This window comes from Geotrypetes seraphini, chromosome 1 (assembly GCF_902459505.1).
Source record: "Geotrypetes seraphini chromosome 1, aGeoSer1.1, whole genome shotgun sequence".
In the NCBI taxonomy this organism is placed as follows: Eukaryota; Metazoa; Chordata; class Amphibia; order Gymnophiona; family Dermophiidae; genus Geotrypetes; species Geotrypetes seraphini.
The window spans coordinates 122242913-122262908 of record NC_047084.1 but is presented as its reverse complement, the minus strand read 5'-3'; the positions used below and the strand labels follow the sequence as shown (position 1 = coordinate 122262908).

Here is a 19996-nt window from a genome sequence, read left to right as displayed (position 1 = left end):
AAAATGGCTCTCCTCAAACTTTACAAGAACATCCAAAAAAGTACTATATTGTTGATCCTACTTCATTTCCAATTGTATGAATTTATGTATACGTTAAATCACGAGCTTGCAAACGTACTTTGTTCAACCCTAACTATCGGGAGGATATTCTTCCATCTGTATCTAGATTTAATAACATGTCGAGGCAGATTCAGCAAATGATATGTTCTCATTTGGAATTGTTGAAAATTCATCCAAGTTTGGAAGAGGTCAGGATGATTTTTGCTTATGAGTGCAATGAAATATTTTGTAATATGCATAGCCTTAATGTTTTGAGATCTGCTACCCCGGGAGAAGAGTTAGAAACATGACGGCAGATAAAGGCCTATCCACAGGAACCATTATCTCTTCCTCTCTCTGAGAGATCCCAGGCCCTCTTGAATTCAGGCACAATCTCTGTTTCATTAACATCTTCTGGGAGACTGTTCCACACATCTATCACCCTTTCCGTAAAAAAGTATTTTCTCAGATTACTCCGGAACCTAACACGTCTTAACTTTCCTATGCCCTCTCATTGCAGTTTTCTTTCAAATGAAAAAGACTTGACTCATATTATGTAGGTATTTAAACATCTCTACCATATCTCCCCTCTTCCGCCTTTCCTCAAAGTATACAGATTGAGATCTTTAAGTCTGTCCCCATATGCCTTATCATGAAAACCACACAATATTTTAGTAGCCTTCCTCTGGACCAACTCCATCTTTTTTATATCTTTTTGAAGGTATGGTCTCCAGAATTGTACACAATAATCTAAATGAGGCCTCAATACCTCCTTTTTCCTACTGGCCATATCTCTCCCTATGCAACCTAGCATCCTTCTAGCTTTCACCGTCACCTTTTGAACTTGTTTGGCCACCTTAAGATCATCACATTCAAACACACCCAAGTCCCGCTCTTCTGTCATGCACATAAGTTGTTGACTTGTGGTCATTCCAAATGTGGGAGATGGGTGATATGTCCTGTGATGATGGAATTGCAAGAGTATGTTCATCCTGTTACACGGAAAGTGTTTCCTTTGAAAAGTTGCACTACTTGTTTATCAGAAGGAGTCGTCCATTTGATACAATGCTTGGTGTATGTGGGGCAAACATCTTGTTCATTGAAAACTCGACTGCTGGAGCATCATTTTTGTGTGAATATGTGCAAACCATTGGTCTCCCATTGTTTAGATTGCCATTATGATTTTTCATCATTCAAGTGTGCTATTTTGGAACAGTGTATATTATCAATGCAAGGTACCAGCTTGGCAGGAGCAGCTCTGGATCTATGGGATAGATTCTGTGTACCCCAAAGGATGCCCACATTAAATGGTCAGCATATTTTTGATTGCTTTGGTTTTGACATTTCTTGAATTGTAAGAGCCCTATTTCAATTTTTGGAGCAGCTGATTTGGATGAGTTGGAAGGAGGAGGTGAAATTTAGCCTCAATTTAATGTCATCTGTTTGGTGTCCATGAGTACTAAAAGGTCACTTGGACACACAAAGTCAGAGGCGTGAAGAAAGTACAAGAAATTTATTACGGTATACCGGACTCTAGTGCAGTTAACAGCCTGCCTACTAGAGTGTCAGAAACAGGAAATACACAGACTTTTATGCCCTTTTTGCAAACTAATATATGCAAAAACTACAATTTTCATTTGTTACTTCTATAACTTTCTACAATTATTATTGGTCCTAAGCCAGCACTTATGATAGGTTCAGGGGTACAACTTATAGTCCTATAGGAAACTAGCTCATTTCTCTGCTTATCTAAATCTTACAGGTCTAAATGCTACATGTACAGAAGGGCAGGGTACATCATGGCTCAAACTCTTATCTATTCAGCTTATAATGTGGTAAGGAGGGACATACATTTTAGGCAGATGAAGTCAATAGATTGTACACTTTCTTCAGCTATGTAGACCAGAGCAATATTTTAAACAACAGTTAACCATTTCATGACCCTACATTCCCCCCTTTCAGGCTGGCGTACCTAAGGAGCCAAGCCTGACAAAATAAAGTTAGGGGTCAGGAAAGTCGGGGTTCCCAGTGGGTAAGGGACGATACTGGGAGAGAGCAAGGGCCAATGCAGCAGTGGAACGGTTGACAACAGAGTCCATAGTTCAGTGGAGCAGCTTTATGGCTATGGGGACTACACAGGGCAGGCAGCAAAGGAGCAGAGAAGACAGGGCGGCAACCAGCAAGATGATCTTCAGTGCTGAACCAGAGGGCAATCAGGAGCCGAAGGTACCAGAGATCCAGTCTGCAGTAAGGTCACACCAGGTCTGGTCGGGAACATGAGCCAGTTTGGTGATACAATCCACATCGTTCTCAATCATTTTACTCAAGTTCAAGGCAGCAGTTGAAGAGGTTCTGTCTATAGCTAGGCAGTTCTGATAGATAGCAGTGTACATTTTAGCATTCGCTCTGCCAATGGTACTCAAAGCTCAGGTGGTCTCATTAGTTTCAAGTTTCAAGTTTTAATAATAATTTGATTAATCGCTTAATCTAAATTCTAAGCGATGTACATGTTAATAAAATTACAATATAAGCGGGATAATACAATAAATAAGACTAACAAGATTATTGACAAATTTGATAAGACTAGAAACATAAGGGAGGAGATGAGTAAGAATTACAATTTATATAAAAGTTAAAGAAACAAATAAATAGTTATCAGTTTGAGTACAGCTTGTAGACGAATAATGCAGTTCAGCATATAGATTGGGGTCTGATAGCCCCAGGTGTCATCCTCGGTCCATGTGGCAGGACCATAAGCAGCAATGATCCATTTCCCCATTCACCTATTTTAAGGGAATTGGAAGTAGACCGCTTTTGGCGACCCCTGGTGTTAAATACAGGGGCTCCCAGGTGTTCACCATCGGCCAGCGGTAACAGGAAGAAGCTGGGACGGATCATGCAAAGTACACATGTACCAGTCTAGTTAGCAGGCAACCAAGAGTAGGCAAACAGATCACAGAGCCAGTATCAACTATCAGGATCTGACCATCATTCATAGGAAGTTTCATTAAGCAGTGTCTGAAGGGCGCTGAAGACAGTGGGAAGCAACAATGGAGGTTCGCAAGGCCCATCGTGAAGGTCGTGGACCTGACGTAAAAGTGAGGGTCTGTGAAGTCAGGTTTAACATGTCCAGCTGCATTGCCTCCCATAGCCACTGTTCTCCCATACCAGTCCCTCCTCATACAAAACAATTGCTAACATTAAGAGTCTGACCTATAGTTTCAGCAAACTGTATAAACAGATTTCTAGTGATTACAGGATATCAGTATCTACTTTCATAAAACTGGGGAAACACCAAAGAGTGATGGACAGGAGCACATGAGCGGAATACAATTCGGACATATACATCAGTACCTGGGTCTCACCTTTTACCATCAATATACAATGCCATGCGGTCTCTGGCCTTCTGGACTTGGACATTGGTGTTACAGTTATATGGGTCAGTGATAGTGAAAACCATGGGATTACAGTAGCCTGTAATCCCAAGGGGCCGGAGCTAGGACCTATAGTAAGGGAGGCAGACGGGGTATTAGGGGATATTTGTGTGGGTTATTGTAGGTGGCCCACAAGACACTTTCTCATAAAGGACAGACTACACCATTAATGAAGGTTTTCCTCATAGGGGCATTTCTTAAAGGCATCAGGTTATACAGACATATATACTTAGCACATTTGGTATAATAACGCTGTCAATCTAGGGAGCCACACAAAACTGTATTAGGGGTAGTACCATGACCTTGAGAAACATCAAATAGCACACATGTATCACAATACAAAGACACCGGGCGAGTGGGGTCTACAATAAGAGTCTGGTTGATAAGTGGACCCTCAACATTATCAATGCAGATTTCTGCCCACTTTTAAACTTCATCACCAGTAGGTTGGAAACAGAAAATACCCTCAAATGTTTGACACTTTCTGTACTTAACTCCTTCATACAAACAAACATCAGGCAAAAGGGGCTGCACTTGTTAAGTACAATAGGAAAGAAATACAGAAGAAAGAAGCATAAGTAAGGGCAACACAAATATCAGATATATATATATACTAATATAGGAAGCTCATTTTTCTTTCAGGCACAACTTAGAAAACTTCAAACAGTTATACTCAAGACACTTGCTAAAGGCAGTGGTGAACCACAGGCAGTCAATTAAACTCAAACACTTATAAAGAATTATTCAGAACACTTGCTAAGTACAGTGGTAAATATTCAGAACTTTTGAGGTCTTAGAAAGCTTCAGCTGAAGATCCGTTTTGTAGTGGAACCAAGTTTCATGTCCGGACACCTTAACAACTGTAAGAGAAGAAATTAGTACAGTAAAAGGACCTATCCACCTAGTTTTCAGGGAGTCTGACTTCCAAGTTTTAGCCATACTGTATTTCCAGGGACATACCCATGGACTTGTGTAGCTATCTGTAATGGGGCCCTTTCCAGGACCCATTTGTGGAGCTCTTGAAGGGCCTTAGCTAAAGATTAGACCTGACTCTGGAGGATATCTGATCCCAGAGTAGCAAAGGAACCAGGATCTGGGTTCACAATGGGTGGTGGCCGGCCGAACATGAGCTCAAATGGGAACAATTTAGTGGGTTTAGATGGGGTGCATCTAATCTGAAAAAGAACAGAAGGCAGCAGGACAGGCCAGGACAGATTAGTTTCTTCAATTCATTTCATGAGAAGGGTCTTAAGGGTTCTGTTCATCCTTTCAGCTCTGGGGGTGGTTAAGCAGCATACAATTTCTATTCAATTTGGAGGGCTTGAGAAATTTGTTGGACAACATTGACAATGAAAGCAGGGCCGTTGTCACTGCTTATGGAAACAAGGAGATCAAAGCACGGAATTATTCAGGAGGTGTTTGGTTATCTATCTGGTGCATTCAGTGCAAGTAAGGAAGGCTTTGACCCATCTAGTCAGGGTGTCTATGAAGACTAGGAAGTGACTGAGGGAACGGGAAATGGGCATGTGGGTAAAGTCTACAGATAGGACCTGCATCAAATGTGTTCCAATAGGTTGGTGCCCAAGAAGTGGTAGTCATCTGATTGGGGATTTTATTCTAGAACCGACAACACACTGTCGGACCATATTCCGGACTAGCTGATCAAGGTGATTGATAAAGAAATGTCTCTTGCGAGTCATTTGCATAGCGGGTTCTCCAGAGTGTGACAGATCATGGCATCTTTTGACAATCGTGAGGGCCAGGTGTTGAGGAATTAATATGAGGGTACCCACTGTGCTCGTGTTTGAAGTATCAGTGTGTGGGTCTGGATTGGCACTTGAATTGGCGCATTTTGTATCCACCCCCCTTTCAGGACAGACTGGCCCAAAATAATGCATGCCCAAGTCTGTGCCTGAGAAGTGTACTGGGGTGTAAGGGTGTCCAGAAAAGGAATGATTGTATACAGAGGAGCCGAAAGAGGGGGCAGAGACTGGCAGCTCGGGCCGTGCAGTCGGCAAGGGCATTGCCACATGAAATGAGATCAGTGACACGACGGTGGCCACGACAGTGCATAACCGCGACACAGGAGGGCAATTTAACGGCCTCAAGGAGGTCAAGAATGAGGGGAGCATGATGGATCAGGCGTCCGGAGGCTGTAATGAAACCTCGATATTTCCAGATGGCCCTATGGGAATGCAAGGTAAGGAAAGCATATTTGGAGTCAGTATATATATTGCAAGACTGAGAGGCAGAGTGGCGCAGGGCAGAAGTGAGGGCATACATCTCAGCTTCTTGGGCAGAAGTGCCAGAGGGCAGGGGCCTGAGTCAGAAGTTTTTGGAGGCAGCGAAAAGACCGCTCCTGAAGTTGGGTCCAGACAAAAGGGGCCGAGTCATCGCCTTTGGTGGAATCATACAGAGGACGAGCAATAGTAGAGAAATCAGGGATCCAGATGGGACAGTATCCTGCAATATTGAGAAAGGTGCTCAGAGCCTTGCAGTTATCAGGGACAGGGAGACTACAGACAGCCTGGACCTGGGTGTGGGAAGGGACCTGGTACCCTGGGAAATATGAAAGCCAAGGTAGGTGACACGAGGAAGGCATACTTGGATTCAGTGGAAATATGGCCACAGGAAAATTTAAAAGGCAGACCCACTATCTGTATCAGGTTCCTACCCCAAAGAGCTGACTTGTAAAAATTAAGTAAAATTCAGTTCTGGATCCACCCACTAAGCAGGGTAGTCTGACACAAGCGCTCTCTAAAGCAGCAGTCCCTTCACTATCAGCTGACTGGCAAAAATATTTACTCCCTTATAAAAGCATTCCTAAAAATTACATTCTTACCTAAACTGACATGATTTATAAACAGAAATACAAAATAAAGATTGGAATTTACAGTAAAACTTTAGATTGCAAATAACTTGGTTTGCAAGTGTTCTATAAGACAAGCAATGATTAAATTTTATATACCAGCAACGTCTTGCAATACACGTACATACAGTATAGAAGCATCACATTTTCACAACTGAGCCAATGGTTCCTCTCTATATGACGCTGCAGAAATGCAGTGACTGTTCCAAACGAGCAAGGGCTTGCAATACAAGTATGTATATTTTTGTACACGAGTGCCCTGGACTACAAGCATGCTTCTGGAACAAATTATGCTCCCAAACCAAGGTTTTACTGTACTCACACGTTTAAACATTGTTCTTTTTTTTTTACAATCAACATGGGTCTCAGTGGAGACTAGAGAGCTGCACGGGAACGGGGATGACGGGAATCCCGCGGGACCCGCGGGGATCCCGCGGGTTCCCCCTTTGGGTCACGGGGATCCCGTGGGGACGCCCCCTAGGGTCGCGGGGATCCCGTGGGGACGCCTCCGAGGGTCGCGGGGTTCCTGCGGGGTTGGATCGCAGCGGGGTTGGTCGAGCCGCGAGGGTAGTCTCCTTCTCCTTACCTGCCCTGTCGCAGCACACATCCGAACGGAAATATTCCCGATGTCAGCGCTGACGTCGGAGGGAGGGCTTAAGCAAAGCCCTCCCTTCCTCCGACGTCAGCGCTGACATCAGGAAGACTTCCGGTCGGCTGTGTGCGGCAGGGCAGGTAGGAAGAAGGCAATGGCGTACGAAAGAGGGGGGAGGGGGCGGACCGCCCCGGAGAATGTGCACAGCCAGTCAGATCCCCCGATCGACCGACAACAGGCCCGGCCGACAAATCTCCCTGCCCTGTAGCCGCAAATCTAAATTACCTCTTACAGCAGCTTCACTACTCCAGCTGCTGTAAGAAGGTAATTTAGATTCGCGGCTACAGGACAGGGAGATTTGTCCGACCGGGCATGTTCTGTTGTCGGTCGGGTGCAAAAGCGCCACAAAGTTGGAGGCAGGGAGGGAGGAAAGGTGGAGTGGAGAAGAAAAGACGCTTAAGGGGGGAGAAGGCCGCTGAAAGTACTGGGGAAGACAAAGGGGTGGAAAAGAACGCTGAAAGGACATGGGGTAAACGGGAGAAAGGGGGGGGAAGGACCCTGAAAGCACTGGGGAAGACAAAGGGGTGGAGAATGCCACTGAAAGGACATGGGGAAGGCAGAGAGGGGAGAAGGATGCTGCCTGACAGGACATGGGAAAGATGGTGGGGGAGAAGGACACTGAAAGGAAATGGGGAAGAGGGAATGGGAAGAAGACGCTGGCAGGGAAGAAGACAGAGGTGCCAGACTATGGGGGGAGCGGAGGGAAAAAGATGGGTGCCAGACCAATTTGGGAGGGGGGAGAAAGGGAGAGGCACAGTAACAGAGCAAATGGAAGACACAGAGAGAAGAGAGGCAGTGGATGGAAGGAATTGAATGAGAACATGAAGAAAGCAGAATCCAGGCAATAAAGGTAGGAAAAAAATTATTATTTTTTTTTTTTTTTGCTTAAGGATAAAGTAGTATATTAGTTGTGTTGATAAAAATTTATAAACATTAGAGGCTCTGGTAGAAACCCGTTTACAAAGTATGTATTCTTCCCAATTAATATTTCCAAATTAATAAAGTCTTTTTGCTTATTTTTAAATGGGTTTCTACCAGAGCCTTTAATTCAGTAGCATAATTAAATGAAATAACTATTTCTGTAGTTTATAGGGACAGGCGGGGACGTAGGGGATTCCTCGCGGGGACGGGTGGGGACGGAGGGGATTCCTCGCGGGGACGGGTGGGGACGGAGGGATTCCTCGCGGGGACGGGTGGGGACGGGTGGGAGTCCTCACGGGGACGGGTGGGGACGGGTGGGACTTTGGCGGGGACGGGTGGGGACGGGTGGGATTTCTGTCCCCGCGCAACTCTCTAGTGGAGACTTACTCCCCCTACAGAAATTCACAAAGGAGAGAGAGTTGCTTAAAGATCAAAGAGATCAAATTACAGATGTAGTCCTTTTCAGAATTTTTAAATTAGACAAATAACTTCTAAATTTGGACAAAGAACTTCTTTTTAGCATGGAATATAATTTCCAGAAATCATATTTTTCGTTTATATTTATTTCTGAATACATATAAACATTTTATAACATAGCCAAAAACTTCAAATGCAAAACCACTTATCTGTTTCAGGAGAAACTGCATTTGAAGTGCTAAACACTTCATGGCCCTTATCACAAAAGGAGGAGGAGGGGTACTCCCCTCTCCTGCTTTAAACAACTGACAGTGCAAACTTCACTGATACATTTGGACAGACAGAACTCATAAAGAACCCGGGATACTGTAGGACTTAGGAATCAGATGAAGGGAAGAAATTGGCAAGGTCTGAAGCAAGGATGGTGCTGAATAGAGTGGGGCTAATTTTAAAGCCCTGGGATAGACGAGTCCAGGTTACTTAGGAGGTTTGTCCAGTGGAAGGGTTTTCCCATCGGAATGCAAAAATTGGCTGACTGGAAGAGGAACCGACAGCAAACGAATGCATACAAACCTGACAGGTAATGTCCTCTTCCAGGGAGCCAGAGGGGGCCAGCCTACACCAAATATCGGCCATTCTAACTGGCACAGACAAATAAGGGTTGATTTGTTAAGTATAATCAAAGACAAATTCCTTTTTTAAAATTAGCTAACATATCAAGGGATCCCCACAGGTAGACAGACATCCTCCCATTGTGCAATGGAGGACAAAAACACTTCCCTGAATTCCTGGCCCTGCCCGTCTCCGGACTAGGGAAACGCAGTACTAACAGGTCCACACTCGCTTCGTCCTCAAGGACGTCTCAGACACTCTCAAACACACAAAACACAACAGATTTCAGTTCAGTTACTCAACCAGAAAATAACAGTTTCCTAGAATCCTTCCCCACAACTTCAGCGACAGATCACATGGCTTACTAGGCAGGAGACGAGAGACAGGATAGGGATGATCAATCCCCACTTACCAGATGGGTGGCCACTCCAGGACAGAATTAAACTGATACAGATTCTTGTACTTTAAACTGAGACTAGATAAGTCAGTTGAAGCGGTCCAACGTCCTGAGGTCTGCCAACCCCCCAAAAGGAAGGCAGCCGGCTAAGCAGACACATCAGCCGTAGGACCAAAAACAAGTGACCAATCGAGTAACCAGTGGTCAAGAGACCTTCAAGTCCCTGTTCAGAAGCCAAATGAAAGGTCACTTGGACACACAAAGTCAGAGGCGTGAAGAAAGTACAAGAAATTTATTACGGTATACCGGACTCTAGTGCAATTAATAGCCTGCCTACTAGAGTGTCAGAAACAGGAAATACACGGACTTTTATGCCCTTTTTGCAAACTAATATATGCAAAAACTACAATTTTCATTTGTTACTTCTATAACTTTCTACAATTATTATTGGTCCTAAGCCAGCACTTATGATAGGTTCAGGGGTACAACTTATAGTCCTATAGGAAACTAGCTCATTTCTCTGCTTATCTAAATCTTACAGGTCTAAATGCTATATGTACAGAAGGGCAGGGTACATCATGGCTCAAACTCTTATCTATTTAGCTTACAATGTGGTAAGGTAGGGACATACATTTTAGGCAGATGAAGTCAATAGATTGTACACTTTCTTCAGCTATGTAGACCAGAGCAATATTTTAAACAACAGTTAACCATTTCATGACCCTACAATACCAGCGCCATTCTATGAAATATGTGAGATATGAAGTGATGCGGTGAGTAAAACCTCTAACGCAGCTTTTCAGTAAAATAGGGAATTCCTGTTGGGTTGAAGTGGATGGCAGCATTTGAGGCATGGAGCACAGGTTTTGCAAGTAATGTTTGGAGTGCAAGGTTTTTCTCTCATGGATAATCAAATATTTTTTGTAAAATCAAAAAATTGTTGTTGTTTTCACCTACACACTTGATAAGTTGGAGAGTATTTATAAACTAAGAAGTGGAGTTTTTTTTAACCCATGAAACTGAACGTATATTTGTAAATGGTTGGATACAAGAGAGGACTTTCAAGTTGTTATTGGGGCACTTTAAAAATTGTGTTATTTGTGATAAATCGTGCCTCCTCCCTATTTTTTGCAGAAGTTGAAATCACCTATTATTAGTGTCCCAAAAAACCAGATAGGCAAGCGCTCTGCAAAATCTATAAGATCCAGCTCAAAACCATAACCAGCAGACTGGCATAAAAATATATAAATGTATTGTTTTATTGCAACAAACACTGACAATTCTCAATTGCCTGACATGACCACGTTTCATCCCCTGTAGGGCTAAGTCGGGGGCTGAGACCAAAACAGGTTGATAAGAATCTAGTTGCAGAGACGCATGACGTTTATCTTTCTTTTGCTTTTTTTTTAGATAGAAGAACTTTTAGAGGTCCTGAAGAAGCCACTGCTGAAATGGGCTCCAGTTGGGATCAGTTTCGGAAATTTTACCACCTTATATATTATGTTCAAAGAACATTTTATTTGTGAAAATGAGTTCTTTTCCTGTCCAAGTCAGCTTACTACTAAATTGTACTCGATGCAAGAAAACGTGAAGTGGCAAAGAGCAGAAGGATTTGGAAGTTTTCACCATCCTGAAGACTTTCCTTCTAAACATTCCCGGAGAATGTCTGCCAAAGTTTCGGAACCCCTCCCTGTGGTTTCTCAACTAACCCTGGCCCCCGATTCTTACTCTTCCCCTGTTTTCCTCTTTTCTTCTGCTACTAAAATCCTCATCTCCTCCCTCCCTAAGCTATGCATTGCATCTTCACAAGAGCTCCCGAGACACAGTCGCTAAAGGCTGTACTTAGATATTATTGATTCATTTCTTTATTTTTGGGCTCAGAACGGTTGACATGAATTTATTCAGGTACTCAAGCATTTTCTTGGTCTGTCCCGGAGGGTTCACAATCTATCTAATGTACCTGGGGCAATGGGAGAAGGAGCAGAGGGGGTTTGAACCTGATGTCAGCGCTGACGTCGGAGGAAGGGAGGGCTTTGCTTAAGCCCTCCCTCCGACGTCAGCGCTGACATCGGGAAGATTTCCGTTCGGATGTGTGCTGCGACAGGGCAGGTAAGGAGAAGGAGACTACCCTCGCGGCTCGACCAACCCCGCTGCGATCCAACCCCGCAGGAACCCCGCGACCCTCGGAGGCGTCCCCACGGGATCCCCGCGACCCTAGGGGGCGTCCCCACGGGATCCCCGTGACCCAAAGGGGGAACCCGCGGGATCCCCGCGGGTCCCGCGGGATTCCCGTCATCCCCGTTCCCGTGCAGCTCTCTAGACCAGTGGTCCATCGTGCCCAGCAGTCCACTCACGCGGCGGCCCTTAGGTCAAAGACCAGTGCCCTAACTGAGAATAGACTTACCTGCATATGTTCTGGTTCAGCAGGAACTTGTCTAACTGTCTTGAATCTCTGGAGGGTGATTTCCCCTATAATAGCCTCCGGGAGAGCATTTCAGTTTTCTACCACTCTCTGGGTGAAGAAGAACTTCCTTACGTTTGTACGGAATCTATCCCCTTTCAACTTTAGAGAGAGTCCTCTTATTCTCCCTACCTTGAAGAGGGTGAACAACCTGTCTTTATCTACTAAGTCTATTCCCTTCATTATCTTGAATGTTTCAATCATGTCCCCTCTCAATCTCCTCTTTTCAAGGGAGAAGAGGCCCAGTTTCTCTAATCTCTCGCTGTACGGCAACTCGTCCAGTCCCTTAACCATTTTAGTCGCTCTTCTCTGGACCCTTTCAAGTAGTACTGTGTCCTTCTTCATATATGGCAACCAGTGCTGGATGCAGTATTCCAGGTGAGGGCATACCATGGCCCAGTACAGCAGCATGATAACCTTCTCCAATCTGTCCGTGACCCTTTATTAATCATTCCTAGCATTCTATTCACCCTTTTCGCCGCTGCTGCGCATTGTGCATACAGCTTCATTGACTTGTCGACCAATACTCCCAAGTCTCTTTCCTGGGGTGTCTCTCCGAGTACTGCACCGGACATCCTGTATTCGTGTATAAGATTTTTGTTACCGACATGCATCACCTTACACTTATCCACGTTAAACCTCATTTGCCATGTTGTGGCCCATTTCTCGAGCGTGTTTATGTCACGTTCCAGGTCTTCGCAATCCTTCTGTGTCTTCACTACTCTGAATAACTTCATATCATCTGAAAATATAATCACCTCGCTCGTTATACCAATTTCCAAGTCATTTATAAATATGTTGAAGAGCACGGGTCCAAGCACCGAACCCTACGGCACTTCACTCATGATGCTTTTCCAGTCCGAGTATTGTCCATTTACCCCCAATCTCTGTTTCCTATCTGCCATCCAGTTTTTAATTTGCGTGAGTATTTCACCCTCGATTCCATGGCTCGCAATTTTTTGAAGTAGTCATCCATGTGGAACCTTGTAGAAACGCCTTCTCAAAATTCAGATATACAATATCGACCGGGTCACCCTTGTCTATCTGCCTGTTTACTCCCTCGAAGAAGTGCAGCAAGTTCGTCAAGCAAGATCTTCCTTTGCTGAAGCCGTGCTGGCTGGTCCTCATCAGATTGTGTCCGTCAAGGTGATCAATGATGCGGTCCTTTATCAGCTCCTCTACCATCTTTTCTGGTACCGAGATCAGACTCGCCAGTCTGTAGTTTCCCGGATCTCCCCTTGAACCTTTCTTGAAGATCGGCATAACATTCGCCACTTTCCAGTCTTCCAGAATTCTTCCTGATTTAATTGACAGATTGGCTATTAGTTGAAGCAGTTCAGCTATAGACCCTTTCAGTTCCTTGATTACCCTTGGATGGATGCCATCCGGTCCCGGGGATTTATCGTTTTTAAGCTTATCAATCTGCCTGCATACCTGTGTTTTGGATTTTGGCCCCATAATGTGATTGAGTTTGACACCCCTGTTCTATAGGAACCAAAACACACCTTGAATTCCCTATGGGTAGAAATTCATGTGTAAATGAGAAAAGGATAGTGATAGGAGTGTACTACCTGGATGAAAGGACAGATACTGAAATGTTATTAGAAATTAGGGAGGCTAACAAACTGGGTAACACAGTAATAATGGGTGATTTCAACTACCCTGATATTGACTGAGTAAATGTATCATTAGGACATACAAGGGAGATAAAATTCCTTGATGAATCAATGCCTGTTTTATGGAGCAGCTGGTTCAGGAATCAACAAGAGGTGAAGCAATTCTAAATCTAGTTCTTAGTGGAGCGCATAAATTGGTGTGGAAGGTAATGATCAGATTTGATATAACCCCTGGAATTAGTTTGCACAGGAAATACAATCCAACAGCATTTAACTTTAAAAAGGAGACTATGATAACATGAGAATGGTAAAAAAAAAACTTAGAGGTGCAGCTGCAAAGGATAAAACTATACATTAGACATGGATGTTATTCAAAAACTAGTTTTTTAGCCCTTTACATTAATAGGTGCTAGAATAGATGTGTAGACTTAGGAATTTCTTTCTTTCTGTCTCTCTCTCTGCCCCATGTCTTTCTGTCTGTCTTTCTGTCTCTCTCCCTACCCGCTGTCTTCTTTCTTTTTGTCTCTTTCCATGCCCCCTGTCTTTCTGGGTGTCTCTTTCTGTCTCTCTCCCTGGCCCCCTGTCTGTCTGTCTCTCTCTCTGCCCCCTGTCTTTCTGTCTTTCTTTCTCTCTCCCTGGCCCCGTCAGTGTGTCTTTCTGTCTCTCCCTACCCGCTGTCTTTCTTTTATTCTCTCTCCCTGCCCACTGTCTTTCTTTCTGACTCTCTCCCTAACCCGTCTTTCTTTGTGTCTGTCTTTCTTTCTTTCTCTCTCCCTGGCCCCATCTGTCTGTCTTTCTTTCTTTCTGTCTCTCTCCCTGCCTGCTGTCTTTCTTTCATTCTCTCTCCCTGCTCACTGTCTTTCTTTATTTTTTACTCTCTCCCTGCCCCCTATTTTTCTGTGTCTGTCTTTCTTTCTTTCTCTGTCCCTGGCCCTCTGTCTGTCTGTCTCTCTCTGCCCGCTGTCTGTCTGTCTTTCCGTCTCTCTCCCTGCCCCCTGTCTTTCTGTGTGTCTTTCTTTCTTGTATGCTGAGACACTTCAGCTGCAGCCCCCTTCTCCCACCTACCCTTAAATCATTCCTTTTGCCTCCTGCTAGTCGTTTCTACCCTCCCCAGCCTGAACAACCGCCAACCACAGTCCGGATGCTGAGCGTCGTTATGCCTGCTTCCCTGTTATTAGTTTTATGCTCTCCTTGGTCCTTTGAGTCACACACACATACAGATACCTTTGAACTGTGTAAAAATAGTGTTAGACAGAGTGAGGATGGGAGGAGGTAGTCACTGCCATGGTGGTCGCCACTGGCTCCGAGCCTCCGCATGCGCAGTAGAAGGAGCCAGCGTTGCCGAGGGAGGGCGATGGGGAAGCCGCCACTGGCTCCTTCTATTGCGCATGCATGGCACGCCAGCATGGAGTTTGAAGTGTGCATGCGCACTAAGGGTTTTATTATTATGGATACCATCCTGGAAGCCCAGACTAATTATATTCCATGTATTAATAAAGGAAGAAGGAAGACCAAACGGCAGCCGGCATGGTTAACGAGTGAAGGAAGCTATTAGAGTTAAAAGAGAATCCTTCAGAAAGTTAAAGAAGGATCTGACTGAAAATAATTGTAAATAGCACAAGGAATGTCAAGTCAAATGCAAGGTGCTAATAAGGAAGGCAAAGAGACCTTGAAAAGAAGATTGCGCTGGAAGCAAAAACACACAGTAAAACCTTTTTTTAGGTATATTAAAAGCAAGAAGCCAGGAAGAGAATCAGTTGGACTGCTAGATGACCGAGGGGTAAAAGGGGCTCTCAGGGAAGACAAGGCCATAGCTGAGAGATTAAATGAATTTTTGCATCAGTCTTCGCGGAGGAAGATGTGGGGGAGATACCAGTGCCAGAAATAGTACTCAATGCTGATGAGCAAGAGAAACTGAAACAAACTTCAGTCCATAACACTGGAAGATGTACAGTAATGGGACAATATGACAAACTGAACAGTGTTAAATTGCCTTGACCTGATGGTTTATATCCCAGAGTAATGACAGAATTGAAAAATGAACTTGCAGAGCTCTTGTTAGTAATTAGTAACTTATCTTTAAAATCCAGCATGGTACCAGAAGACTCAAGAGTGGCCAACATAGTGTCAATTTTTTTAAAAGGTTTCCAGAAATGATCCGGGGAGTTATAGTCCAGTGAGTTTGACGTCAGTGCCGAGCAAAATGTTAGAAGCTAACAAAATAACACAACATAAAAATAAGAATGGATTAATGAGAGAAAGCCAACATGGATTTCGTCAAGGAAAATCTTGCCTTTCCAATCTATTTCATTTCTTTGAAGGGGTGAATAAACATGTGGATAAAGGTCAGCTGGTCGATATTGTTTGTGTTCTGGATTTTCAAAAGGAATTGACAAAGTACTGTGTTTCCCCCAAAATAAATCCTAGTGTGTTTTTTGGGCCCAAAATTAATATAAGACAGTGTCTTATTTTCGGGGAAACATGGTACTTCATAAAAGACTTCTGAAGAAGTTAGAAAGTCATGGAATAGAAGGGAATGTCCTATTAGGGAATAAGAACTGGTTGACAGAAAACAAAGGGCTCCTTTTACTAAGGTGCCCTAGCGTTTTTAGTGCACGTAAAAAAAGATTAGCGTGTGCTAGCCGAAAAATTATCGCCTGCTTAAAAGGAGGCGATAGCGGCTAGTGCGCATGCTAAAACCACTAGCATGCCTTTGTAAAAGGAGTCCAAAGAGTAAGTTTAATTGGCCAGTATTCTCAATGGAGGACGGTAAATAGTTCTCGATATTCTCAATGGAGGAGGGTAAAAATATACCTCTTATAAAAATTGTTATGCTGTTTAACTCATCAACTGTCCATGCCTTGAAAAAACAAGCTTAAATTGTACACTTTAAAGAGGAGAGCCTCAGATCCCCGCACGCCTCCAGAACTTATCATGCAGATAGGGAAGCTACTTCACAGGCTAAAAAGACTCCTTATTGTAGTGTTGTCCTTGCAAACTTTAACAAATGTATTCAAAGCTCAAAGCATGAGACAATACTCCTTCCACTAGCATAGAGCTTCTCAACAATTTCAAATGATGTGTGTAAGGAAAAAAGCTGTACTTATCTTTAAATGCTTGAACGCAGTATCTCACTTGCCAATTTCACAAGCAAATCTTTAGTGCTGCAGTCTCTAATCGCTCCTTGCCGTTTCTGAGGTTCCCCGCCAATGAAGGCAAGCCGCCATTTCGCTCAGTGCTGCATCAGGGCATGTACCAAAAAGTATCTGGTCGGCCCTAAACTTTGGGCTCATTATGCTCACCACCACACAGAGCTGAGGGTTTCAATGTATCCTAGACTCTTTTCTTGGACAGCGATTCCTAACATGGAACCCTGCACCACATAGCTATTTGGGTTCCTCTTTCCCATATGCATCACTTTGCATTTGCTAACACTAAATGTCAGCTGTCATTTTGATGCACAGTCTTCGCAAGATCTGCTTGCAATTTTTCACATTCTTCTTGCAATTTAACAACTTTGAGTCATCAGCAAATTTATCTCACTAGTAATTCCCATCTCCAGATCATTGATAAACATGTTAAAAAGCAGTGGTCCCAGCCCAGACTCCTGGGAAACCCAATTTACCCTTCTCTGTTTTCTATCTTTTAACCAGTTGTTAATCCATAATAGTCATAGGTTAGGAAGTAATATCCTTTCTAATTTCCTCAGGCCTACCCTCCTCCCAGGTAGCCCCCTATGAGGCAGGCAGGCCTATCCCCCTCCCAGGTAGCTCCCCCCCAGGCAGGCAGGCCCCTCACCCTCATTTTTAATTTGGCAGGCAGGCCTCCGCCCCTATTTTTAATTAGGCAGGGCAGCTCCTGGCCTCCCTCCCCCCTACCATTACCTTTTTAAATTCCAAGGCCCTCCCCCCCACTGGACGTGGCTGCCTGGAGCACTAACAGCTGACGCGGCTTCCTCAGAGTCTTCCCTTGTGGCAGAGTGGCACACAAGGCTGCCGGCCTGCTCCTGCGCCGCTTCCCACGAGAACTCTCCTATTAAGAATTCTCGTGGGAAGCAGCACGGGACCAGGCCGGCAACCTTGTGCGCCACTCTGCCGCAAGGGAAGAGGACTTGGAGGCAGCTGCATCAGCTGTCAGTGCTCCAGGCACAATAATAATTGTACTCAGGATACCTTATACACTCCAATGGGAATTCAGTGTATAACAAGTCAGTGGTGTTGGAATTATTCACCATTCCCATTACATGGAGAGTAATAAATATCTTTTATGGAGAAATATATTTTTTCTTTCTTTTTCTTTTCTTTTCTTTTTACATCCTTATATATTCTTACATCCAAATAACTTATTATAGCTTAGATAGCTTATAAATCGAAAAGGAGTTAAAAGTGTATCACTTAACTTAAGATCCTTATCGGTTCCCCTTCCCGACGCGTTTCGGAGTTCTTTTTCAAGGTCGGGGGAACTGAAAAACAGCACACAATACATAAGTGAACACACCTAAATAACATTAAAAAATTAAACCATTCTAAATCTTCCACTCACCAAAAGATAAGGTTATTCCTTAACCGTACATTTTCTGCCACTGGCTATCCAACAAGATGGCCGCGGCGTTCACTGAGGGAAATATATAGTCCCTCCCCCCTCCGTATCCTAGCAACCCAGACGAGCCAGAAAAAATTCACCACAAAAGCCCCTATTTATCAACCTCAACAATCCACTTGGGCCATCCAATCCGAAGCTTCATTTAACCCGGATGGAGCCATAGTTTGAAGTTGGAACATCCAGCGCAACTCCCGCAAATTTAAAGTGCGCTCAATGTTCCCTCCCTCCCACCCCACAGTGATCTTATCTAATATTCTCCATTTCAGGTCCTTCAAACTATGCTTACATATCTTCCAATGTCTGCTCCAGGCAGCCACGTCCAGTGAGGGAGGGCCTCAGAATTTACAAAAAGGTAACGTGAGGGGTTTGGGTATTCGCTCCATAAGACGCACCCTTATTTCCACCCCCTTTTTAGGGATGGAGAAAATGCATCTTATGGAATGAAAAATACAGTAGGCTGAGTTGCAGTAATCCAGTTGGGGTAGAATCATCATCTGTACGATGAGGGCGAAATGGTGTTGTTAAAAGTATGGTCTGATGAGTCTTAACTGTCTTATGGCGAAGAGGGATTTTTTCCGGAGGTGGGATATTTGAGGACCCATGGTTAGTGTGGAGTCTAGGATGCAACCTAGGAGTTTGGAGGTTTTTTTCTTTTTTTTTTTTTTAGTTCAAACTTTTTATTGAATTATTTTTAGGTTGACATAAGGAAACAAAACAAATCCATTATATCAAAATATAACAATGCAGGATATATCTGAACAGACACAATATAATGAGGATCTTAGATTCCCATAAAGAACGGATTAAAGAGAAGGAAAGCAAATAGAATGAAATAAGGAGCAGGGGAAAAAAAAAAAAAGGAAAATAGGAAAGTAGAGGAGCTATGATATGGTTTCAGAAGCAACTGTATGGAACCTATCAAGAAATTTCCAAGGTGAAATAAATTTGTTGTATGGCAAAGTAGAAATATATCGTTTTTCAGTTATATATTGTTCATGCTTATTATACAAACACAAGGAGTTCCACCATAAAGTATAATCTAAATGAGAGGCTGATTTCTAATTTCTAAGAATATGCATAAGGGCAATGACAAACATGGCGTCAATCAATTTTGGAGGACAATCCGTATTGGTAAAACAAGGGTGTTGAGAGCGAAGCATAATAATACCAAGTGAGATGTCAGAGTGACTAGAGGTAATACGTTTGATAGTTTTCCAGACACTAGACCAAAAGGGACGTATTTGTGCACATAGAAATAACATGTGGCTCAAGGATCCATCCGAGCTCTGACAGTGCCAACAAGAAGGATCCGATCTCAGTTTAGCTTTCCACATTCTGTAAGGTGTCCATAAGGCTTGCCACATAACAAAGTACATAGATTGAGATATTCTTGATGACATCAATGGACGGTTAGTTTTAGTCCAATAGGTGTTCCATTTAATATCAGAGAATGAAGAAGATAACAACTGTTGCCAATGAGACATGTCCTGTGGTGAAAAAGTATATTTGTGATCTCTCATAATTTTATAAAACACGGATATAGCTTTGCCTTGAGAAAGAACTAATTCACTCCAAGAGAGAAAAGAAGCAGTGGATGAGGTTGGTGATAGGGATGGTAGCACAGCTGATATACTTGAGGTCAGTGTCACCCATTGAGAATGATAATTCGCTAGGGTGGGAAATTGTTCACAAAAAGAAGTGAAAGAGATAAGTTTGTTGTCGTTAACCAACTGGTCCACTGACCAAAGACCAGCTTTCTGCCATCTTTTCCAGAAGAACATCTTATTGTTACATTTCAATTTCGGATTATTCCAAATAGACATTTTAATATTATTATATAATGAAGAGTCTGCCAAGGAATCCAGATGTCTAAGGGCTCGCTGCGTTGCATTCAAGAGACCATACTTTCTCAAGTGTAGAGGAAGTGCCATAGTGCAAAAGGAGGATATAGGGTAAGGATGACAAATATGTCTTTC

The 19996-nt window shown here is 43.6% G+C and overlaps 1 protein-coding gene across 2 annotated transcripts in view; it reads right to left on the bottom strand.

Annotated features, from left to right (window-relative positions):
- The window catches only part of LOC117357152 (cyclic AMP-responsive element-binding protein 3-like protein 4), a 183784-nt gene that overhangs the window by 32970 nt on the left and 130818 nt on the right, over positions 1-19996 (bottom strand). For both annotated transcript variants that reach the window (XM_033937519.1, XM_033937510.1), the window contains one exon: positions 17817-17880. In XM_033937519.1, coding sequence (XP_033793410.1) covers positions 17817-17880 — 64 coding nt within the window. The remainder of the gene's footprint in view (positions 1-17816; positions 17881-19996) is intronic.